This window comes from Astyanax mexicanus, chromosome 6, assembly GCF_023375975.1.
Source record: "Astyanax mexicanus isolate ESR-SI-001 chromosome 6, AstMex3_surface, whole genome shotgun sequence".
Taxonomy (NCBI): domain Eukaryota; kingdom Metazoa; phylum Chordata; class Actinopteri; order Characiformes; family Acestrorhamphidae; genus Astyanax; species Astyanax mexicanus.
Window position 1 is genome coordinate 42,709,336 of NC_064413.1, and position 26,623 is coordinate 42,735,958.

The 26,623-nt window shown below is 36.5% G+C and overlaps 1 protein-coding gene across 3 annotated transcripts in view; it reads left to right on the forward strand.

The window, feature by feature from the left end:
* Positions 1–26,623, forward strand: part of creb5b (cAMP responsive element binding protein 5b) — a 107,279-nt gene that overhangs the window by 15,209 nt on the left and 65,447 nt on the right. For all 3 annotated transcript variants that reach the window (XM_049480423.1, XM_049480424.1, XM_049480425.1), the window contains 3 exons: positions 1,128–1,221; positions 5,430–5,551; positions 12,290–12,447. In XM_049480423.1, coding sequence (XP_049336380.1) covers positions 1,128–1,221; positions 5,430–5,551; positions 12,290–12,447 — 374 coding nt within the window. The remainder of the gene's footprint in view (positions 1–1,127; positions 1,222–5,429; positions 5,552–12,289; positions 12,448–26,623) is intronic.

The following is a 26,623-nucleotide window of genomic DNA, read 5'->3' on the forward strand; positions in this document are numbered from 1 at the left end:
TTTAAGTAGTTAAAAACCTTCAAAAATATTTAAAACATGTTTCAAACATAATTTACATTGTTTAATATATGTATAACTTCAAAACGAAATCTAAAAGACTGCTTGAATGCTGGAAGAAACATTAGACAGGGTATTGTATCACAAATAAGACCCAAATGACCTTCATGGGACATGAACAGCAAGGCTAGCAGACCTTTCACAAAGTTTTTAAGGCCGTGGTCAGTTTGGGTCAGCTTACCAAGTCAGGTGGTGTGACCGCAGAAAGACCATTAAATGTGTTTTTTATAATGGTGATGCTATTATGTTTGTTTGATTTTAAATTGCTGTCTGTTCATAAGTTAATGCATGCAAGTTTCTGTATAATTCTTTTGATATTTAAAATGTGTTTATTTAATTAAGAACTAATAATCATATAGAAATCATAATTTGGAAACTTTTGGCCAAATTTAAAATATGTTAAAAAGCATATTTAAGAAGATTTTACTTGGGTTATTTATAGTTTGTAAAGCTGTCTCCTGGTCTTTGCATGTTTTGAATCCACTTGGTCACTGTGTTCTTTTTACTTAAAGATGTTTAACATGCTAAAAATGTCACGTAGCAGTAGTTCATGCGCTGTGTACTGTGCTTTTTGCAGTTCATGTTTTGTGCATGTTTACTTTACTTTACTAAAAGTATTACATTAATATAAAGAGCTGTGCATTAGGCAAGTCTAATGGGATTGTCAGCTTTTAGAATTAAAGCCGGCTCTAAATGTTATCTGCTGCAGTTAACAAGGCGTTGCGTCCTACAGGCACATTCTAGTGCTATAGATGATAGTGCGTGATAAGAACAGAGCGAAACCATCTGCCTTCAATTTACTGAGACTGTATCAGCTAGAAGTGAGATTGGATGTTTGCACATTGACCAGTCTGAGACCCTTTGCACACTGAAGTTTCAGATCGTTCGTACTCTGCGCTCTCTGAAGCTCAAGCAATGTTTTGAATGTTCCTTTTTAAGAATCCGTAGCGTTTCCGGTTATTGCGATGGCTTCGGCCAAACTATAAAAAAGCAAACAAAACCTGCTTGCTGTTTTTAATCATGACTCTGACCACAACTGCTCTCAGATCCACTGTTTCTGTGTCCAACAGCGTTTCCCCACAGAGGACCATTTAATGATTCACCGCCACAAGCATGAGATGACCCTTAAATTCCCCTCCATTAAAAACGACAACATGCTCTCAGGTGAGCGGGGTCTGTGACCCATCACACATGCATGGATAAAGACACACTGACACGTAGTACAGTCTTTATACATAGCATATTGCTTTAAATGGTTGTCAAACCCATTTTTGACAGTAATTCTATGAGATTCAATCTGTGGTATGGGTATCGCCGGTGGTATGAGGAAAAACTCAAGGGGGTATGTCCATTTCCATAAAAAAAATCTTTATTTACAATACTGTCTAGCACAGCGCTAGGCTTAATCCCTGTGTGGGAAACTACTAAAATATTTGTTTGTATTTAGAACGTAGCCCAATAGACCCTCTATATAAGCAAAGGAACTGAGGAACTGCACAATTCCACAACACTTCTGCTTTGTGATTAATTGTTGAATAATTAACCAAGATTTCAAGAGAATTACTTATAAAAGTTAGGTTGTCAGTTCTTAGGTTCTTCACACTCACTAATCTCTATTATTATTTATAATATCATATATTGATATAAACAGTATAAAAGCCACCCTCTGTGGTGTATGTAATCTCACATTTATAGAGTTTTTCATGATATACTGTTTATAGCAATATTTTAGCATACAAAAAAATGTCTTAAAGTCTTAAAAAACTGCTATTGAAATACTCTCATTTATAGCACAGTTTTTTATTCGTTTTTTTGCTGCAAATTACCCAATTAAAAATATACTTTTTACCCTCCCTGTAATGAAATATACAGTTGGATCAGTGTTCTTTAAGAACCGATGATATATTTTTTAAGCTAAAAAAACATATTGTCAATGCAAAAATATTGCCCACCTCTAAGTCAAAAGTGGTTCTTTTGGCAGTAGTCTTTAAATCTGGACTTAAATCCAGTTTTCGCTCCAGGAATGTGTAGTCCTTAGGTGGGGTGATACTACTGGTGATACTATTGATTTGTAAAAAGCTGCGTGACAGAAACTGCTATCTGATGACTAATGTTCCATGACTTTTGTCACATCCTATGGAAGCTAAAAATGCTGCACTGTCCGTCTTATAGGGATATGAATGTAGGGTCTGCATTGGTTATATGGAATGTGTGACGCTCTAGCCAGACTTCCTTGGTAGCAATCATGTTTATCCACTGTGCTGTCCACTGCATGTGGTAATTACTTGTATGATGTATTCCTTGTATACGCATGGTACTGTGTAAATGGCAAAGGAAATGATATTAGCTGTTCCTTTCAGTGATTTCTGGTAATTACAAAAAAAGAGGACTGAAAACTGATTTAATCTAAATTTTTAGACCTGGGGTTTGTGGCATTGGCCAAAGGATCGTATAAATCATATTTTGAAGAGTGCTTAAAAATAAAGGTGTTATTGTCTCTATGGGGGGGGGGGGGGGGTTTCCAGTGAGCTGTTTTTATTTAGGTGTTCTCTTATGACTATATCTGACTCTAACCCAAACCCTCGCCTTCGTGACCAGAAGGAAGTTCTTGGCTTAGTTGGTTTTTCAAAATAAAGCCATTTCTGTGGAAGGATGAGTTTGACGTGGACACTAGCAGCATTTCCAGCTCATTGTGTCACTTAGGGGATATTTTTGGTTCTTCATGGAGATACACGCAGTGTATGAAAAGTGGATGTTTTTATTAAAAGTATATATAAAAGTATATAATAAATATTTGAAGGTAGAACATTGTGTTGTATATTATTGACATAATCTACAATATTGATAGATTGTATATTAGTGACATACAATGATGTGACACGTTATTGTAACATGCCTAACCTTATGTGAATTTTTTATATAATGTTTTTTTTAATTGCAAAATTTGTTATTTGTTATATATAAAGCATTCAATTTAGCCCCTTATTGATTTAAGAATAAGATCAATTCTTAAGGTTACTGAAGTTTTGCTGTTGTTTTTAATGCATACAAGCACCCAAAGCTCCAGAGACCATCTGAGTCTAAGGCATCTGAGGTCTGTCTTTGATTAGAAAGCATTAGACTGGCCATTATGGGCTGGGAGTGTGTAGATGAAGTTTAAAACGCAGAACTTTGTGGTTAAAATAATATTTGCGCTGCCCTCTAGCTCACTCCTCTAATCCCCCATATCACTCGTGCTCACTCGGCCCCATATCAATTAGAGGGCTGGCCGTCTCCGGACAAAACCAAACAAACCCCAAAACCACAATCGGCACGATGAAAACGGGGAGAACTCCAGAGTGCAAATTTAGAGGCAGATTCCACATCGGACGCCAACCATGCACACATTACGCTGTTTTAGCAGAAGAAATGCAAACACTGTGCATGAGCAGTTCCCAACACTCACCTTAGATAACTTTGTGGAATTTCAGAATTGCAAAAGTGAAAATATTTGTCATGCAGTTTTGAAAAGCTGTAGAGACTGCAGTATCAGAGAGAGAGAGAGAGAATGAGAGAGAGTGGGGTATTAAAGCGTGTCTCTTTGAGATCTGTCTGCATTTAAGGGTATTAAAAGTGAGTAAATTATTTGAGGTGGTGTAAGAGGACTGGATGGTGTGCTGCAGTAAAATGTGTATGATTGTGTGTGTGTGTGTGTGTGTGTGTGTGTGTGTGCGTGGGTGGGTTAGACGTGTGTGTGTGTGTGTGTGTGTCTGCAGCAGCGCAGTGATTCTCTCCTTTTCATTATTTACCCTTGTCAGGGTAGCGGATCGTGTTTCTGGGCAGAGCAGCCGTGTAGCTTTAGGTTTCTCACTGGGAGCACATTCATTTACACTCCCTCCATCTCTTCAGTCCCATACTTACACACTCCTTCACTCGCTCGCTTACTCACTCAGTCCCTCTATTCCACACTCCCTTACTCACTTATTAACAGGCTTTCATTTACAACCTCACATACTCACAGTTCTTCACTTTTTCACTCCCCCAACCCCTCATGGGCTCACATCCTCAGTTACTTACTAACTCATCCGCTTACTCCCTCCCTTATTTTCACACAAACTCACTTATTCACTCACTTTCACGCTGTCATTCACTCACTTCCGCACTTGTTTACTTACTCACTCACTCCCTCCTCCCTAACTGCCACACCAACTCACTTACTTACTTCTTCACTCCATCACATATGCGTTCCTTCACTCACTCTCTCACCAATTCACTCACTTGCTCACTCACATACCCCTCCCTCACTTTCACTCTAACTCACTCATTTACACATTCTTTCACTGAGTCACTACTTTACTCCTCTGCCCTAAGCCCTTCTTGAAGTGCACACTTGTGGTGTTGTAAAGGGACCCCAGACTTCAAGTAATGGAAGCGAGCCTCTCACTCCCTTACTCACCCCACTTCTTCACTAATTCACTCACTCATTCACTCCCTCTTTTACTCACTTCCTCATTCACACCGTCCCTCACTCAGGCATTTATCCACTCTTTTCCTCACTTACTCATATTATTCTATCCCTTGCTCACTTACACTCACTAGCTTTATAATTCCTTTAGTTCTCATTCCTCATGGCTTTATTCATTCCCTGTTTTACTCACTCACTCACTTACACACTCATTTACTCCCTTTCTCACTTACACACTCACTCATATTCACTCATTCAATCACTTTCTATTATACTCACAGTCAGACGATCAGACATAAACACCTAAAAATCAACATCAGCCTCTTTGAGCTTGTTAAAGATTTCTAACCACCATCAAAACCACACAGGTGATTATCATACACTTTAACTTTCCCACAATGAAAATTACAGTCTCAGCCTCACCGCATTTTAAGGGCTCATTGAGTTTGATAATGGTTTAGATTAAGAGATTTCTTCTGACTTCTGAGTCATAACATCCACATTTCTGTAAGATATTTGAGCATTGGAAACATTTAGAGTATAATCTAAGTATTATGGTAAAATAAAAGATTTTGTTGCAAATTTATTCATTTACACAATTAATAATATTAAAGTTGATTAATGGTTGTGAAATTTATTCTAACAGAAGTTCACAAACATGCCTGACAATTTTTTTTCTAGGAGAGTGAATGCATAAATTAATCTGTAGATGATGATTCAACATTAACTGAATCATTAGAAATGTTTTTAACTATATAATGTTATTTAATCAAGTATGTGCTCATTTTAGCTATTTACCAAATTAAAATCCCAACAAACGTGCTTAGAGAATTGTACCCAGAGAATGGTGTGGTAAATCATTTTATAAATAATTCCATTGAAGTGAAACCCTTGCGATGTCACGTATTTAAATGCCTGTTGTCTGCAGACCAGACGCCGACGCCGACACGTTTCCTGAAGAACTGTGAGGAGGTGGGACTTTTCAGTGAGCTGGACTGTTCCATCGAGCAGGAGTTCTGCAAAGCTCAGGAGGAGGAGGACAGTAAACAGGTCAGTGAATAGGGCCTGTTGTGCAGCTGCACCATGGGACTCATCCCACAATAACCACTATCACCACATCTATAACTCCAAAACAGATCTGAATCTGAAGCACTTACACAAACACACGCACAGACACGCACAGACACTTAAAACCAGGATATTACCTTATCTTATCTGTACCAGTAATTTGGGGTTTTACTCACCACTGAATGTACTGTTGATAAACAACATGACGATAGGAAGCAGGTTGAATCTCCTTAATTAAGCTTTCTTTCCTATCTGGTATTCATGTTGCCAGTGATTATTTAGGCCATGGCCAGGCAAACTCAGTGGTTGCAGATAATACTTTTCATATAAGCATTTGTACATAGCCAAGAACAGAACTTCACCACCTCGTTCAGAAGATTCATTTTTAAGGAGATTCATTTTTGTGTAAAGTGGCAGTTGCTGGGACACTGATCTGTCATAGGCAGCAGTGATGGGTGGAAAGAGTTAATGTCATCTGTATAAGTTATGATGACACAACTGAGGGCTGATAAAGAATGTTGCATTTTTTTTGTTGTTTTCAAAATTATGTTTCTTATAAAATATAAATTATTAAAAAAATACACTACTGCACGATACTATATGTATCCAGGATTAAAGTTTAAATGAACAATAAGGGACAGATATAATCTGTCTCTAGTAGATATATAATGTAAAAGGAGACAAGTGTGATTTTTTTCTTTTGCTAAGAATATTCAAAATGTTGACAATATTTTTGCATACGTTAGGATTTGGCTCACCTTTAATTTACTCCCACTATACGTTTCCTTGTCAAAAGGAAAACAAAAGCGTTTCAAAAATGTTACACACTGAAGAAAATGTACGTTTTAAATCAACATGATTAAAACAACAATAACAATTTGCGACAATTAAACAAATGTTCATGTTCATTCAAAGGAACGCGTTTTAGTGCAGTTTGTGCCCTCACTGTAATTCCTGGTAATGTATCTGCTTCTCTTTATACATGAGCTCTCCCTGCAATTACTCAGGTGTTGTAGTAGATCTTGTGCAGGTAAATTGTCGGGTCAACTGAACAAGGATTTCCACTCTGGGTTGTGTTCACACTTAACCCCATCTGGTTTAATTACAGTTACAATCAAACAGTTGGAAATTGTTAAGGTGTTTGTAATTTATATAAATTTACCACATTGCCATATAATCTACTAATCATTGTTTCTTCTGAAATCAAGGCTATTAAAAATAGTTATGCTTTTGTCAATCATGCTTCCGTTGAAGTAAGTGTCTCTGCTGTCCAGGAAATGTTTTGTTCTAGATTAAAGAGCATTGCTGTGAGGATTTGATTGCATTTAGTGAAAAGAGCATTAGCTTTTGACAGACACCAGTATCTGTTTTAATCAAAGAACACTAGGAGTTGAAGTAGAGAAGCATACAATAAAGGGGTTATTTGAGTTTTCTTTTAATAAAGGCAACAACTCTATACACTATAGATGACCACCATGACTGATAGTGGATGCCAGATGAATGGAACGTTCCATTTCAGTAGTTTTAACATTCTTTGATCTAGTCTCATGTGTGTGACATGAATACATAATCAAAGCATTACCACCTACCGTGGACAGCATCTGATTGGTGGCATCAGGCTAGAATTGTCTGTGTAAAAAGAATCACATCCTAAATTAATGCAAGAAGCTCCAAAAATATTTCCCACAGGTCAGTGCAGCAACCTTTAGCTCCCGTTACATGGCAAAAGTTATGAGACACGATACTAGTTCCTGTCTCAAAATATGTGGCATGTCAGTATAACACCAAAAACTGTTTAACTATTTTTTGTAGTCAAAAAACAATTTAAAAGGGGCAAGTACAAAGTTGTGTGCTCGTCAGGCACAACAGCAACGGCTGCCCACTGCTCCAGGCACATGTGCTCACAATATCCCTGTATGTGTCTTCTGACTGTGCTCACAAGTGTGTATGGGGGTGTGTGTGTTTGCCTTGTCTTACACTGCTATATAAAATCAATTTTTTACCATTGCTGTCACTCAGAAATGAGATTTTTTCAGGACAAGGTAAAAAAATCAACTGCAGTGGATGTCAATGGAATTTCATGTAATTTCAGATCATTTCCATTGGTCTATTGGTCCTTTCCTCATAAAATTATGACCTAATGTAAAGAACAAATTAAAGATTATGAAAAAAAAAAGAAAACTGAAATGTGGATAGGTTTTTGCGTAACAGCAAGATTATAGGTTTAATATAGTATTCTTTGAAATGCCACAACCAGTTGTATTATAAGCACTTGAGGTTTTCAAAAGGTGGTCACACTCACACTCTACACCTAAACTTTAAATAGTTGACCAACCTCAGTGGTGCACACACACACACCCACACCCACACACACTCTTATTCAAGCGCTCACACGATTTATAGCTGGAAGCAATGGCTGCCAGCTTGCAAAAGCAGACAACCAGATCAATACAGTCTGTCTGAGTGTGGCGCATGCCAAGACACAGAGTTTGTTCACTAAATTAGATTTAGTGTGGCATTTAAACCACAGCGTGGATCCCTCACACTCAGGCATATTTCATCATCGTCTGTGTCTCACACGCTGCAAAGTGATTATTTTGATGTCTGTAGAATAATCGCACACTTGTGGTCAAGAGTCGTGTCTGCTTCACACCGTTAGCATTCTGTGGACAAGACTAGCATTAGCTGAACCCAGTGTGCTCCCATCACCCAGAGCCTGTAGCCACAGCAGGGGCTGGCCAACTCCTCGGCTGTCTTCCTCTCCGGCTTGCTGGTAGATCAGCTGATGTCTGGGTGGTGTTGTGGGAAGTTTACCTATGTGGTTGACAGTTAGCGCTCCATGCTGAGTCAGCAGTCCGCTTGTAGCAGGTTGTAGCAGGATTCTGCTGAGCTAAGTAAAGTCTTGGAGCTATATGTTAAGAACTGAGACTTATGAAACAGCTCAGCTATTGCCCATGGCTGTGGAGGGGAATATAAAGTGTGGACTCCACGCTTATCTGGATTCCCCTAATCTAAAACAGCAGGAAAAAGCTTTTCTCAGGTAATTTAGGAGCACAACTTCAGTAAATCACCCAGAAAGTAGAAGATCTAGTCTGCTTGAGCAATCATTTCCAAGATATTAGTTGTTTTTTTCTCTAGAAGGCTCAGGGGTGTTGTATGAGTGCATACAGTGTATTATCATCATAGATTGTAGATTGTAGAAAATACAGGATTACTATACAGTAAATTGAAATATCCACTGATAAAGCAGTATGGACAGTGATAAGACTTGTTGATATGTTTCAAAGGAAGCTGTACTTGCTTTACCTGAATGCTGTAAAAACTGACCACTTTTCTTAATAACTTAAAGCTGATGTTGGTACATTTTAGGGCCCTTTCTGGTGAGAATGGGTTATTGCACCGAGCATGCGGGAGATTAATTTAAAACTGGGTGGGTACGTCCGATTCCAAGTTATGTTCAGTCAGAAAGCTTAGTCAGAAAATTCACTCCTTCGCTTCTTTGGTTTTACTGAATGAGCTACTGAGGCCTGGGTTTCCTCTTCCGATGTCTCCATTGCTCCACCAACCACTCACATTCAGTAATACTGAGGCAGATCCTCTTTTAGAGGCTGTACGTGTAATGTAAGTACGTAAAGACACGGGATGTGGCCAGAAGAACCCCTTGCAAAAAGCGACCCAACAGCTTAGCAGAGAAGGTCGTACTGGTACCATTAAACACAATATTTTGTGCCTTCTCCAGGAATGCTTCGGCTTTCAGTTTAGAAACAAAATAACATGGACTGCCACTTTAATAATCAATTGAGTTCACATGAGCTGATTAAATGATTAAGCCCAAATAAAACTTATTGTTGAGATGCACACTTAGCTAATTTGTGTGTGATAAACTTCATGGCTTATACTGACTGAGTAGTATGTGACCTTTAGGCAGTGCGTAATCATTCCACACAGGCTACCCTCTCATGAGTGTATTTTTTTTCTTGGTTAATTTTTTTGATCTCAAGTACTTATGTACTGCTCAGTGTGACTTTCTACTAGTTAGATCCTGCAGTGTTAATTCTTGCATTGCTATAGGTTTAACATACCAGTGGTTATGGCAGAATAATAATATTCATTTAAGAAATGAAAGATCAAAACATTATTTGTAAAACCAATAACTACATAAAAAATAGTTAAGGTTTTGTGTTAAGTCAATTCAAATGGTGCAATTAAAGTTTTAATTCTTTAACCTAATATATTGGAGTTCATATGACATACAGTGTTTGGTATCTTTGGTAAATTCAACTTTAACATAACTTAATCCCTGTCAGGGAAATTGCCCCTGTAAATTACAATGTAGATTATCTTAAGTTTTTGATGCAGAGCTGAGATTTGAAGAAGCAGCCTCTTCTTTCCATGGGAGTGTCCCTCTGTGGACCACAGCTCTGCTAACTTCTCTATTCCCACTCCCACTTCTCAGATTGATGCTGTAGCGAGAAATAAAAACTCTGTGCTACTTCTCAGGAAAGGGGAAAGATTTAAGTTCTACATTTATCTATGACGTCAATTAAAAACTATCACAAAATGATTTAATGTATACATAAATGTTTAATGTATACATAAAACATGTATAACATTATAATTTTTGATTGGTTATATGCATATTTAGCAGCATTTATGTTTATTGTGGGTGCTACCAAAATAAGTTGTATCTATTTGTCAAGAAATGTGCTAATATTATATGTGTATGACATATTAAAAGGAAGCCCATGAGATAGAAAGATAAAAGAGTAAAATAAAAAGGCAGTTATGGAAGTTTTTTGGTTCCTTTTGAAAAAAGGAAATACATATGCACTACGCATGAAAAGATTTTCAGGAGAATCTAAAACCTGCTGTATTAAAGAGTGTCTGTGTGTACACATCTGACCAGACATGATGTAATCATCAACATTAATCATTCTTCAGATAATCTGTCAGTCAATTCAAGATGAGTGTAGACATGTTCATAACAATAAATGAAAGAAACCAAGTTCTTAGTTTGCTTCATTTAGTTCAGTTTAAAAGTACTGTTGGAGAAGTATTGTTCAGTATCATATTGTAACATTTTGGGACAGTATTAGTTTGATATTTTTTCTGTTTATTTCACCAATAAAAAAGTCATGTGCCACATTGACCTTTGTAAAACAGACACACCCACACATTTCTTATGAACTTCAAAATGATCCAAATGTTTGTGGGCACTATTTCTCTAGTAACTGCATTTTATGCAAATGATCACACACAGCTTGTTTAATCCCTGTATTGTAAAAAATAGTATTTTGTGGAGCAGATAAACTTAAAGATTTTTTTTTCTGCATAACATTTTTAATACCTGTGATTTTGGTAGGAACAACAAATGAGCAGGTGTCCATACAGAGTAAGTTTATTTTGTAGCAAGGAACTCACCTCTCTGATAGAAATCCATAGGTTTGGACACCTGTTTAAGTCCACTGGTCCAATTATCCTGACAATTACAGGCATCAGCATTAAACTGCCATAAAAATATATATATATAGTTTGGTTGTTTTTAATGTTTTTAACTTAATGTGAATGTGTCGTATTTGTATTTATATTGTCTCAGAATGTTATGAGAAGTGGTCCTATAGAAATGCTCCAAATTACTCTTTTACACTGACTTCACAGATTTTATCTTTTACTGTAACGTTGTATCATTCTAATGATATGAGGTCTTGAGCGACCTCATTTCGTTCTAGCGAGTAGCAATACACATTTATATAAAACTATATATATATATATATGTATATATATATATATATATATATATATATATACATATATATATATATATATATATATATATATATATATATATATATATATATATATAAGAGCGAGAGAGAAGAAGTAGCCAGGGAAGTGCCAGAAGGAAGTTGGTTTTGGTGTGCTAGTGTTATTTGGGGGATTGTTCTTTTTTAAAAGGTGGTTTGAAACCATTTTACATATTTAGAGACATGTATTATATATAAAATGTTTCTCAATCCAGTCTAAACCCAACTGTTAGATACAGTTATCATTATTTAGATAATCTGTCAGTCAATTCAAAGCTAAACTTAATACATTCATAAGCATCTTTAATGGAATATATAATCCTAATATGTAATCCTGTAAAGACCATTACTATTCGAAAATATTTAATACCATCTTGTAAAGTATATGACAATATTTTGCAATTATTTACTATTAAAATAAGGAATAATTTTTATTTTATTTTAACCCTTTTCAGTTGTTAGTTTGCTTTTTTCAGTTCAATTAAAATTACTATTGACATATGATGTGTGTTACCATATCATAACATTTGTGACAGTAATTTTCTCTTATTTTCTATTGAAAAAGAACAAAAAATATAGATATGTTTAAATAATTTCATTTGTTACCAAATACAGATTGCCACACTGTTCCTTGATGAATTACACACCCACACACACTTCTTGTGAACACTGTTAAATATAGCCATACTGTATAACCAGTTCAACCATGTTTATCTCTACAACTTTTAGAATGTTCTGCTTTGTTTTCTATAAAATACATGATTTACTTTACAACTTTCAGAATTTTTACCTCACAAAAACTTATATTTTCCCTTTAAGATATAGATATTTTTATGTTGAGCAACTCTCGTGTGTTAATTCTATGCTGAAACTTTAGCTGCGGATTAATGAGCCTTTTTTCTTCTCTTCTTTACAGAATATCGCTCTTCACGGACAGCAAGGCCCCAACCAGCACCAGCAATCACACCCCAGAATGGCCAACCATGAGAACAGCATAGTGATCCAGCAGGCCCTGCCCTCACCCCAGTCCAGCTCAGTCATCACTCAGGCGCCCTCCACCAACAGACAGATCGGGTGAGTGGGACACAAGTGCATTCTCATTCCAGAGCCTCCGCTGCTGCTCTGCCTGAGGCTACTCACTGATCACTGATACTTGCTTTGTGCTCTGTCACAAAGATCTGACTTAGCACTTAGTGCAGCCTGGTCTCAAGTGGAATTCATACATATGGGGCTATGTGACCCTTTCAGGGTTCAAACACTGTATATTAAATATAGATCAACCCTCATATATATATACACATATCACTGGGACAACCTAGACAAGCAAAAAAAAAAAATAACATATTAGAACTGAGAATGTTACAAAACAAAAAGTGTAAATTTATTAGCTGAACCTAAACCTCAGCCTAAATTTAAGTTGACCTATTAGATCTACATTAAACCCAAAATTCTTCCTAAACCTAAACTTTACCTACACCAAAACTTAAACCCACACTTAATATACACCTCAATGTTAAGATAAACTTAACCTACACCTAAACTTAACCAACACCTCAACTTAAACCCAAGCTAACCTATACCTCAATATTAAGATAAACTTAACCTACACCTAAACTTAACCAACACCTCAACTTAAACCCAAACTTAACCTACACCTCAATTTAACCCAAGCTTTACCTATACCTCAATGTTAAGATAAACTTAACCTACACCTAAACTTAACCTGCATCTCAACTTAATCCCACAACTTAACTGACACCTTAACTTAAAACTAAATGTAACCTACACCTCATTATTAAGATATTCTTAACCTACTCCTAAACTTAACCTGCATCTCAACTTAAACTCAAACCTAACCTACACCTCAATTTAAACCCAAGCTTAACCTATACCTCAATGTTAAGATAAAGTTAACCTACATCTCAACTTGAACCTAAACCTAACCTACACCTTAAACCTAAACCTAGGCTTAACCTACATCTCAACCTAAACATATATTTAACCCATTTCTCTTCCTCAGGCTAAATTTAACCTACAAATACTTCAGTTGGTTTTAATGTAATAGCTGATCAGTGTATCATTTAAACAGTGAAGATGTGACTATGTCCTGACGCTACTACTGGAGTAAAGCGCAGTAGTTACACAGGCGTGACTGTGTTAGAGGCTATTACAGGCATCCCTGGATATCCTTTGGCTGGATTCCATTTACACTTTAAAATGTGTTAAATGTGGTGAGATGTCTCTGACCACCTCCTAATGTGGTTTAAGTGATCCAATCATAATCATCTACCTAATATAGATACACAATATATCCTGGGTGTGTGTGGTTTTTTGTGGCTAAGTTTAACACATTAATGTGATCCGATCTCCAACAATGCATGTTAAAGGTTGAAATGTTATACTGTTATACTGACTACAAAGCATTTTTTAGTTACCTCAACTTAGCTTGGTAAAAAAATCAATCAAATCCAACATCAGTAATGTTTTGTATGTGTGATTGCTTAAATATATTATAATCCTGTTAGCCTGGCTCCTCCCCACATTATTTATTTTATTATTATTTATTATTACATTATTATTTATTTCAGTGAAGGCAGTGTTAGTGAGACCATTGTGCCACTTTCTATCTAGAGCTGTGAAATTACGCCAAATAAAAGCATTTTTGTTTAAATTAGATAAATAACAAATAGTGGCATAGTTCTTTTTTTTTAACTGATGTTGTTGGAAAGCAGTTTTACAGAAACTACTAATGAGGAAATAAATGATCAGAGTACGGCTAATGACTCCAGCAGGACTGACTTGAACAGTCTAAATAAAAAGAGAGAGCCAGAAGGTAACATAGACACAGGAGTATTCTAAGAAAGCATATTACATCCCAAAGCAAACAAAAAATTGCATTTTTTTTTACTCCAGATAGCTGGAGCGATTGTTTTCTCTTGATGCTAATATCTCATGTAATAGACTTTAAGGTACTGATGCTCTTTTGACAGACTGCAGGGAAATCTATATTTTATTTAACTCTTCTGGTCGTCATGGCTATTGCACGTTGTTCTGCACTTCCTCATGTGTTGTGGAAGGGTTCAACCTCAGTTTGTCAATGAAAGCCTTTGAGGAATCTCCAAGAAGCGTTTGTCTTTTCTCAGTGTTGTTGTGACACTGATTTTTTCCAGTTGTGTTTTCTGTCAGCACATCACATTCTGTATTAATTGGGCCTCTGTAGCAGTAGTGGGGCAGTGTGTGTGTGTCTGTGTGTGTTAGGGAGATTGAACCTTATGCATTGTTTTCTGTTGTGTGAGGTAATCCTTGCACCACTGTGCGTGCTATATATGTGTGTGCATGTGTGAGTGAGTGAGTGTCTTGTGGTAGCAAGCCATTGTCACACAGCGCTGCATGTCAGGGGTCTCCCTGGTGAAAGGTTTAGGTCACTGTGAAGATGTTAAGCACACATTCACAATACACTCACACACAGTGCACAGCAATGTTTTATGGCCCAAACAGAAGAAAACATGTAGCTTTAGTCTGCATGACACAAAGTTAATCAAATACACTAAAATAGTATGCATTTAGAGGATTTATTATGATGACATATAAAGATGCACCAAATATTTTGCAAATATTGTGCCAAAAATGGCCAGAAAAACATTTTATACAGAACAATGACTAATTTATTCTGCAATAAATCAGATTGCAGTGTTTCCCATTTTTTTAGTAACTGTATGAGAAGAATAGCAGTACTAAAGAAAAAGTATGGCTATGAAAGCAATGCTGATGTAAGTGTATGATTAAAATTGCATTGCAAAAGAGATCTAGCTAAATGTATGACTAAATAGCATAGCAAAATTAATTAAATTAATTATTAAGTCATTTTATAATTGAAATAGCACTCCTAAAGTAAATGTGTTCTGTTTTGCTGGTTTGTCTGCCGGGACATTAAAAATATAAAGTGCTCAATAAAAATAAATAAAATAAAATTGAAATAAAAAAGTTCAAAAAGTAGAATTGTTTTAGTAGTTTTCAGTTGGCTTTGCTTTCATTTTTAGGCTATTTAATTCATTAATTGCTGAAAAATACTACCAAATTACTTGTAAACCTGTAGAAAATGAATTTGGTGTTTTGACCAGCATTTGACCAAGTGTTTCATTTTGTTTTGTTTCAGTTTCGGCCAAAACATTTAATTCTGGTGTAATGCTGACATATAGAATTGGACAAATCAGACCAAATAATTTATACAGAACAATGACTAATTTATTGTAAATTGTAAATTGCAGTGTTCCCCTAACTTTATTTAAAAAAAAAGTAGTTTTGTAATTCGTTTTTGCTTTTAAAAGCAAGACAAAATATATTTAGGTTATTTAATTCATTACATGCTAAAAATAAATGCAAAATTATATGCAAACCAATTAAAAAAAATTATTTGGTTTTCATGATATCATTTATACAGAACATCATTTATACAAAACAATGACTAATTTATTGTAAATTGTAAATTGCAGTGTTCCCCTTCATTTCATTCATTTTTATTCATTTATTCATTTATTTTGAGCAGAAGATATACAATACAGCTACTCAAAAAGGAGTGGGAAGAAGAAAAAACTTATTTAAACCCACCTCTTTCTTCAAAATTAACATAACTTACATAGCTTACATAGCCACTTTCCATTGACTTACATTAGATGAATTTAACAACAGAGAAAATTAAATTTACAAATACTTAGAATCCTCTAACCTAGATACCAACGAAGGTAGTAAAGAAAGTTCTAATACTATAAACAAGCAGCCCTCATACCAACAATGGAGGGCAAACCATACTAGTTACAGTAACAAAGAAAAAAATAAAACAAGAACAAAACAAACATACAAAGCACATACCAACAGTGATAAGAGAACAACAAAACACGCAATGGTAAGGAAAGGAAACAATCATAATAGACAGATACCCACAATAACTTTTTTTGTTAAGTCCCAATCACTCTATACTGATCCCAAACCATCTTTTTATAATGTGACTTAAATTTATGAATACTTTGGCATTGCTTGCCCTTAACTTTTTTCTGTAACTTTCCAGTAAATTACTTGTAAAATTACTTGTAAACCAATGGAAAAACGTATTTGATGTTCAGAATTTGGCAGAGTGTTTCATTTTTATGTTTCAGTTTTAGCCAAAACATTTAATTTTGGTGTAACCCTGACATATAGATACTTACATGTATAATTTAAGAGTACTGACATATATACTGTAGTTCATATGAGCTGCATGATAACATGATAATGTGTGTGTGTGTGTGTGTGTGTGTATGGGGTGTGGGAGCGCTCGGTTGTCAGTGCACTGGCTCTTGAAGGGCCTGTGTCGTGTGGCCAGCTCGGGTGTGTCCCACACTTATGACATCAATCGTTGTCCTCTGGTGGGGATATCGACTTTTTGGGGCTGACGCCCTTCTTGCGCAAGCACACTCTCCCCACTGCTGATCTCTCTCTTTCTCTCTCTCTCACTCTCTCTCTCCTTCTCTCTCACTCTGTCTCTCTCTGTGTGCGTCAGAATATACCCTGTCTGCAACATAATCATCACCTGAGTACACACACACACACAGTACTTACACAAACACGCAAGTAATGTGCAGCAGGAAAAGTACAGTGTTACTTCCAGCTCAGTGTGTGTGGTTTAGGGTTTGTGAGTGGGATTAGAGGGGCAGGTCTGAGGACGTGAGGCAGCCGTCTGCTTTCATAATTAAAAAAATTGTTTATACAAATAAATACAATATAGATTATACTATAAATAATAAACTCTAATAAACACTATAATAATAATAAACTTGGAAAACTTGGAAGTGTAGATGTAATCATAGAAACAAAAAAAGGAGAAATAATACTGATGCAATTTAAGCATCATGGTAATAATGGAAACAACAGTAATATTTGGGGTGGTAATATTTTGTATGTTGGTAAAATTGCATTAAAAAAATAGTGATAATAATTTTGGTAAGGTGGTAAGGACCATGGTAACAATTTAAGTGGTTATAATGGAAGTAGTAGAAATGGAGGCTGTGATATTGGAAGCACCATAATAATGATGGAAGTGATAATACTAAAATGTTATTTCACTAATTGAAAGCAGTAATAATGGAAGCAGCAATAATGAAAGCTTCATAACAAAGACAGAAGTGTCAGTTATAATGGAAAGGATAATAATTAGGATAATACTATAATATTTTTTTGCAGTGGGGCAAAACACTTATTTACACACTTATTTAGTGTTTGCAACATGTTTGTCATTTTTTCTCAAATCTAATCAAATATAATGTACATATTTTACTACATTCTAAAATAATGTTAAAACAATTGAAAAAGAATACTTACAGCTGTTCTGAGCTGTGAAATGGTAATGGAAATGGTCATATCTGACTTGTGTGTAAAATTAGTGTGAAAAACTTTATTCAAAAAGTGAGCAAGGAAAAAATAAAATGAGTATGTGAGATGTTTAAAAACAATTTACCAGAGGAATACCTTGAATACTGAATGATTAAATATTTTATTGTAAAGATGAAAAATGAAAACTCAGCTGGGTCTTTTTTGAACCATTTTGTGCATCAAAGAGTTAACCTGTGAAACTAATCAGCATATATTTCAATATATTTGATTATGTCTTCAACCTAATTGAGTGTATGTGACTGAAAGCAGTGATTACAAACCTTTGAAAGGTGGTTAATGATATTTCCTGTCTCTTGATTTACCTACAGTATGGGTGGCTCCCTTTAAACACAGCAGTGAAGAGAGTCTGTGCAGATTTAAAGCCACGACAGAATGTGTTTTCAGTACAACCATAACAGATGAGTTTTACTCAGCACTCAGTGAACTAGCGAGGCCCCATGAAGTACTCTGTAGCCTGTACATATCTGTCAAACAGGCCATCCTCCTCCATCCTTACCACTCCCCAACAATCACTGTCTCTCACACACACACATGCACAAACACACACACACACACACACACATGCAGGAACACAAAGGCTTTGGGGGAGGGTCGGTGTTACAGTTAGTGATTGTGGTGCGTGTGTGTTGCAGCGTGTCAGGCCGTTTTGAGAGGTTAGCGGACAGCACAATGCATTCTCTATGTTAGTGTCGAGACATCACGGGGGCAGATGCCCAGATGGGACAGCTTGTGAATATTGGATGGGAGGTCTGTCAGTCAGCCTGATTGACGGGCCGACAGTGGCTTTTGTTCGCTGGGAGGGATGGAATTTCACCCAGAGAGAAGAACAGAACGGGAGAAAGAGGCAGAATGCAGCCACAGCGGCAATACTAATGTTGTTTGTTAGCTCCATTTTAATATACAGCTTAATTCAACCCCCACATCTGTCTCCTCATTCACTGTGGACACATAGTAATAATATTACAAGCTATTATACAAGTCCCAAGGAAATAATTGAGTTAGTCACTGACTGTTTTGTGGAAACGAAAAGCCTCTGCGTGTTCTCATAACGAATGTTATGAACCTTTTCAACCATAGACAAGACAAATGGATCTGTCACTGTGCTTTCACTTCATGTCTGTCTTAAAAAAAACATTAATTGAATTTTGGCGTTATACTTCTTGAATAATTGATTATGTAAAAAAAAATGATCAAGAAAAGACTTGAAAAAGACAAGAAAATAGAGCAGAAAACCTTTTGACACAGACCAGGACTTCTGGAACAGTGTGCTTTTTTGACAGAATAATTTATTGACAGCGAAGGTTTCCGCCCTGAAACACCTCCCATAATAAATCAAACAATAGTGGACACTGTACTTTGATATCAACTGAGGTGAGAGCTACCTGTAGGCTCAGTAGAGACGCATAAAGTTTGTTGGAGACTTCTTGCAGTCTACGCTTAGGCTCAATTTGCTCATCCTTTTTCCGACTCATTCCTTTGCACCTACAACCTTCTTCTGATCTCTTGAATTCTGGCTGTACTCTTACCACTGACTTCACCAAACCAATCAAATCAAACCAAACTATTAGCTGAGGTTTAAATAAGACAGACTCCTTCAAAATCCTTTCTAACAGTGTTCAATTCATCTGCAGCTGATGTGCAGCTAATGTGATGCACCTAATTCTAATTTGGGACATTTAATAGCAATACATATGGGGGTGTCCCAATGTTTTCATCACAATAAAACTGCATTTCTATAAATGACAATTTACAAACAATTTCTTCAGCTTCATTAGTTTATTTAAATTAACCTTAAGTTTTAAGATTCAAACACAATACAGGCCACACCTTCTCTTTTTCAATGTGTTTTCTTTATTTTCATGACTTAAGTTTTATACTTAACAAAAAAAGGTGAAATAACAAAAAAAAATGATATTCTAGTTTCTTCAAAATAGCCACCCTTTGCTCTGATTACTGCTTTGCACACTCTTGGCATCATTCTCTCAATGAGCTTCAAGAGGTGTTCACCTGAAATGGTTTTCCAACAGTCTTGAAGGAAGGAGTTCCCAGAGGTGTTTAGCAATTCACTCTGTGGTCCAGCTCACCCCAAACCATCTGGATTGGGTTCAGGTCTGGTGACTGTGGAGGTCAGATCATTTTTTGTTAAGTACATAACTCTACGTGTGTTTATTCATAGTTTTGATGCCTTCAGTGAGAATCTATAATGTAACTATTCATGAAAATAAAGAAAATGCATTGAGTGAGAAGGTGTTCAAACTTTTGGCCTGTAATTAATTATGGATTGTGTCAAAAACATACCATAAAAGGCATTACCATCCACATTGAAGTGTAAAGTGAGTGGTAAATTTTTATCTTGCAGGTTAGTGAAGCATTTTTTAGCTTTCATGTGACAAGGCAAAGGTCATGGGAAAAAAAATATGTCTTGCATTTGTATCTCTTTTTATCTATTAATGTTTAGTTCATTTACACCTTTAAAACAGCGATAGATTAAATTCACAATATTATGCTGATCAGTCTTGTGTTCTAAGACAGTTTTAGTCACAGATGTTTCTTAATCTTAAGTTCAGTAAGAACTTCTCGTACAGCTCTACATCTTTTTAAACCCTTATGTGTGTTTTTAGATCTGAAGTAAGTGTGAAAATTGATTTCCTCCTTTTCTCACAAACGAGGACTGTGAGAAATAGTGTTTATCTGATTAGAGGGCAGAATTAGCGCATGATTATTAGAGGTCCTATTTGATCTGTACCTTGTAGTCGTTTGTTGCACATTGAGTTTTTATTTTTATTTTTGATAAAATGTTTGATTGAATGTTGAATGTCCTTGGCATGTTATGTTCAGTTAATGAACAGAGCAGTAACCTTCAGCTGAAGCAGTTGTGAGTGAAGCAGTTCCAGCAGTGGCTGAGAGGTCATGGAGAGTGTGACCCTGGCAGTGGGCTGCTGTTCTGATCAGCAGGAAGAGCCTGAGAGCAGGCAGTGATCGGGGATGCTAACTGACCCCCTGGCTTCCTGCAGGACGGGCCTTTAGGTCACAGGAAGTAGCGTTACAGTGCCGAGGGGTTTCCTTGCTTGGCTTTTCCCGCTGAGGTGGACGTTTCCACATGCGTATATGTCCGCCTTCTCAGGATGACCGTAGACCTCCATTGCCCCTTTGTAAATAATAAGGCTTGTATTCCTGTGATTTTAGCACTTTCCCACTCACACACATATACTGACATATACTTTCTCACTAGATAGCTTGGATCTTTGGCTAAACATATAGATATATGACAATATATGACAAAAAATCACAAACATATTGTGGGCCAGTAGTGTTTTATTTACCCCTGAATGTTCACTAGTATTCATAAGGCAAGATGATAAGTAATCATGTATATTAGGTTGCAAATAAGAAGGAGCTTACCAACTTTATAAGTCTTTGACTTATATTTTCATATCAGTGCAACTGTAATTTAACATAATATCTACATTACCATCACATGCCACAAGTCATGGGATAGCACTATGCTAGTTGACCATGACCTTAGGGAACGACTTAGGAATGCCTAGATCTGTATAAGTTGTGAGTATAAGTATTAGTGTATAAGTGTACTATCTTGTGAGATATGTCGAACCCTGGCAAACATGCTCATGGCAAGGTGACATGAATTGTCAGAGTTCAAACCATGTCTGAGATTTGGTGCCACATGGATGCAGGCATTTCACATTTCTGGACCCACAGTGTCACATGTGGGCATTACCATCTACAATGGACTGCACAGTGGATAGTAATGATCGTGTCCAACAGCATCTGGCTAGTATGCTTCTAAATGGTAGCAGTCAAGAGCCATCAACAGTCATCCATATTCAATACAGGAGGACTCAAATGCATGTCCCACAAGTGCAATGTTCTTTAGCTTCCATGAGACATGGCAAACAAGTCATGGGAAGCAACTTTAGTTATTGTATACATATTGTCAATGTATACATATGCAGAGAATGAAGAAGGACTGAATTTGGAAAATATTTGAGTTGAAGAAGGCTTGATATTGCCATGCAAAGGGTCTGAGACCAAAATTGTTCTAGGCTATATATGTCATTTAAAATAGGTTCAATGAATGGTGCTTTATAGAACCCTAAATAGAATAATTTACAAATGTTTTCATGGTTCTATAAGATCCATATTTCTTTGCTAAAGAGCTCTTGAATAACACATTTAACAGTCTAACGGTTATTTTCATTGAAAATGTTTACATGCCCCCTAATAATCCTGTAATACTGTGACTAATAGATCATGCAGAATAACAAATCTTAATTGAACACCTAAACTGGATTAGGGTAATCCATCTGAGCCTAATCCATGAAATTCCTATCCAATTGAAAGAGACAATTATACCATAAATACTTCATTAACTGGAAGAATTATTACTGAATACAGTAAGCATCTGAATCTGTAGTGTCTTTGCATGTAAGTCCTGGGCATGTAATTGCATACATTCTCACAATGAATGACCATGTGGTTGACACTAAATGCCACTGCATGCATGAACATACATTTTGTCTTAATTAAAATGGTGACTTTACAGAAAAAGCTTTTGGATTCCATGTATTTTAGAGCATATTTGTTGGTATTTTCATCCAGAAATAATTATGTAGTGTACATACAGCTAGAAGATTTAAATGATGGATTATAGATGGATATTTTTATAAAGATATGAAAAAAGTTGTGGCTCGTATCAAGTGTTTCATCCTTTTTTAATACTAAGAAGATAATGGTCCATACAGTCGTTGCTAACGGTTTGTGGACTAATCCTTACTCCATCTGGTTTTGGCTTTTCTGGACTGTGAAGACAGAGGGAGGGGAAAGAGCCTCCATTGAATTAGGAGAACAAGTCATTTTCATTGCTCCGCTGTGTTTACTAAAGAGTTTTCAAGGCTTGGATTCAATTAAAATTGGCTTTACTCGAAGCGGCCTGCTTAGGTGGGAGGCCCGCAGCTGTTAAACCAAGGCCCCCCCCCTCCCATCCCCTCCCCCACTCGTATGAGGTTCTCCATGATGTTCACCTATGTTCCCCCAGCGGTTCCCCTCTCAGCATACAGCGGCGTTGTCCCTGAACAAGAGAGCCCTCAGAGACGCCCTGACGCAAACCAGCAGAAGAAACAGGAAAATGGTAGGGAGAAAGGACACAAAACAGAGGATCTGAGCATCATGGCTATCATTATCACCCCGCGTGGGGGGAGAGGGTGTCCGAATGATTTGAATGCTCTCGGTTTTTCGAATTGCAAACATCTGTTGCTGAGTTATGTCAGCGCTAAATGTGTTAGACATAGCCGGTCAACCGCATCAGATGAAACACTGTACAAGGCCCTCAGCCTCTTTTGCTGCTGCTGCAGGTGGGGGGGGTTGCACTGTATGGAAGCATGAAAGCCTGAACCATTACCATATGCAGCTCCATGCACAGGAGTTTTGGACAAAGCGAATGAATGGCTCGTAATGAGCTGAGAGTGTATGATTAATGCTCTAAAACAGCCCAAGTTAAGGAGGCTATGACAGCTTACTCATACTCATGGGTAAGACGTATCCAACCACTTGTTAGCACTCTCAATAGTAGCAAAATGAATAGTGACTGTACCGTGACGACCCTCTTACCCAATCACAGACTGTATGCTGCTAGCTTGTAACAGCCTGTATGCTAGTGGACTGAACATGGTTTTTATGTGCTAGTGCCACGGTAGATGCTGCAGCTTCGCACTCCACTAAATAGCAGCTGAAGTATGACTCGAGAGTGCCTGACATTTCTGAAATGTTTGCTTTGGTATTTGTTCAGTTGTGCTTCGAATTCATGAGTTGCTTCATCAGAAGTAAAGTTCTTTCATTCCACCTCTAACCTGAGTTGACCCTGTGACACTGCAAAACGACTCTACACTGTACTGGCACTATAAAGAACCCTATAAGGTCTGAAACCAGTCTACTTGTGATTTTATATATCAAAAATATTACTGATTTCAGTCTTTCATTATTCCATCATGATGTTTGTTCTAATTGGATGTTCAGTTTTGTGCTCCATTAAACAAGCAAAATGATCAAACACTCACACACACACACAAACTTGACACATGATATGAACAGGAACTAGGATTGTATCTTATGACTTTTGCCATCTCCCATAAAAGCCAAACATAAGACAGCTGCACTGACCTTCTGTTTCTTTATCAACTTCACTTTTTACTAAGTGCTAGTAATGCCTCCTATGATGTATTTCTGGTACACATGTGACACTATAGATCGAGGAATAATAGGTGCCTGCACCATGAACTAAAGTAAACTAATTGTTTGACTCTTCAGTTGAATGGGGTCTACTGAGCAATTCTGCAGGGGTTTTCACCTGACGTAGGTCATGCAGCTATTTGCATATTGGGCATGTGCTCCTATTTCGCACTTACCATCAGGCTGCCTTATTTTGGGATTCATATATATGTGTGTATTATAGGTGTATATTAAACTGCCTGGGCTCAGTGTTGAAGGCTATTAGAGCATGTTGCTGTGTTTTGTGTTGCTAACCATAAGCTGGCTTGCTAAATTGTTAAATTAACAAAGGTTTGCGCCCTCTACATGATTTTTTAAAAGATGTCCTTGACACAGCTTTTTATTAGTTTATCCTAAAGGATAGTCAGTAGAACTTTTTAAATGAGATTTGTTTAATTAGTGAGACTTAATATTTTAAGTTTTTATTCATATGGGAAAATAATTATTTAAATTATTTAACAGTTGGCTTCATTTTAAATGTTTGAGTTGGCCTGAAACTCAAAAATCGAGTGGAGAAAGTTGCCTTGAATTTTTTTTGTTTTCTCAACTTTTTTTTTTACAACTTTTTTTATTTAATTTAATCCAAGCCTTGAAAACTCTTTAGTAAACACAGTGGAGCAATGAAAATGACTTGTTCTGCTAATTCAATGGAGGCTCTTTCCCCTCCCCCTGTCTTCACAGTATCATGCCCCGCTCTAGTTCTGATGATTTATGTCACCTTCCCATGAGCACGCTCACAAGATAACACCTCACAACATATACAGATGTAGCGGCTCCAATTCTGAGATAACTCTCATGATAAATTGACCTATTGCAATCCCATGACTTTCGGTATATCAGTGTATATCTCTGTTTGTCATTTAATATTTAAAAAAAATGTGAATCTGACTACTGTTGTTTACATTGTGCTCATATTTCTTGATGAACACTAGTAAATGCTCCAAAATTACATTGGCCGCACAATCCTTTAACATTGATATCAATTTATAGTTAGAAGGGGTTTTTCCTAATCCTGTACAGTTACAATTGTAGGTTTAAATCTGAAAGCAGCAATGTACAGATATGTTGGATACCATGACATTCAGTATATATAGATTCAGTATATGGATTGTTTAGACTGGTGAGCTGTGAGCAGTTTGGACCGCCACTGCTGCAGCGCAGGCAGTTTAGACGGCAAGGGTCAGGGGTGACGGTCAGGTCAGATTAGCGTGGGTGGTAAGGTTACCTCTGCAAGTGTGTGTGTGTGTGTTCTTTTTTTAAGTGCTGAACTGTAAATCTCTACGGGTGGGTTTTTCACTCTACTATATGATGTGAAAATACTATGAAAATAGTGCAGTAACACAATAAGTGTGATTGCTGATTGCATGCTGCATACAATCAGCAATCACACTTATTGTGTTACTGCACTATTTCTATAGTGTTTCACAGTATATAGAATGAATAAAGCAGTGTAAGGCAGTGTGTACAGCAGGTTGAGTGACACCCTTAAGGAAGATTTACTTAAGTGAAGTGACACAGTGTGTCAAAATTGTACAAGAAGAGCTCTTAATTATCACTCACTCACTCACAGAAAGTGCACAATTGATTCTTTGTGTGTGAAAATGCACGCGCGAGAGAGAGAGAGAGAGAGAGAGAGAGAGAGAGAGAGTGCACACATAGCACTGCTGGCATGCTTGTTTTCACACCTCCAGAGAACAGAAAACATCCTGGGGTGCTTTATATGAGTCAAGAGGAAGCTGAGGGCTTAAATAGTGCAGCAGAGAGAGAGAGAGAGAGCGCTCAGCAGACTGCTGACCGGAGAGGGATAGACAGACGCATGTGTGTCATCTTCAGAAGTCAAATCTCCCACGCTTCCACTCCATACTGACTGTATTAGAAAACTGTTATTTAATGCTCTCTAATGTCTCTTGCTCCTAACGTTTCTATTTATAATCATACATTGTCAATAGGGCCTCAAAAGTAGTCTTGAAATATGCTCTGAGAATTATTTGCTTTATTCAGTTATCATTCCTTTATTCACAACCATAAGAAAAGTTGTAACAAGCAGCAATAATGAACAAGACTAGATCAAGCTAAATATATATATATAGTATATGTATGTAATTATATATGTATATGTAATTATGGATGGTGGGCGGTCTTGAAATTTGTAAGTAATGAATTGATTCATGGTCATGATTAAACGTATGTGACATATATATATATATATATATATATATATATATATATATATATATATATATATATATATATATATATACATTGATTTATTTATGTATTTTTAAATTAAAATTAACAAACAAATATTTAAAGTTTTTTGTATGTTTTCTGTTAACCCAAAGTTGTACTTGATAAGATTTTGATAAGTGCTTTTAAATGAGCAAAAGTAAAATTGCAATTTTTTGTGATGTATTTTTGCGATATTAAATTACAGGAATTTTCACCAAAATCACATGGGAAGAGTCCACATTTTTTCTATTGTATCAAACAAGCTGTTGTGTTTCATTTCATTAAGATTGGGCTAAAACAACTTTTTGTG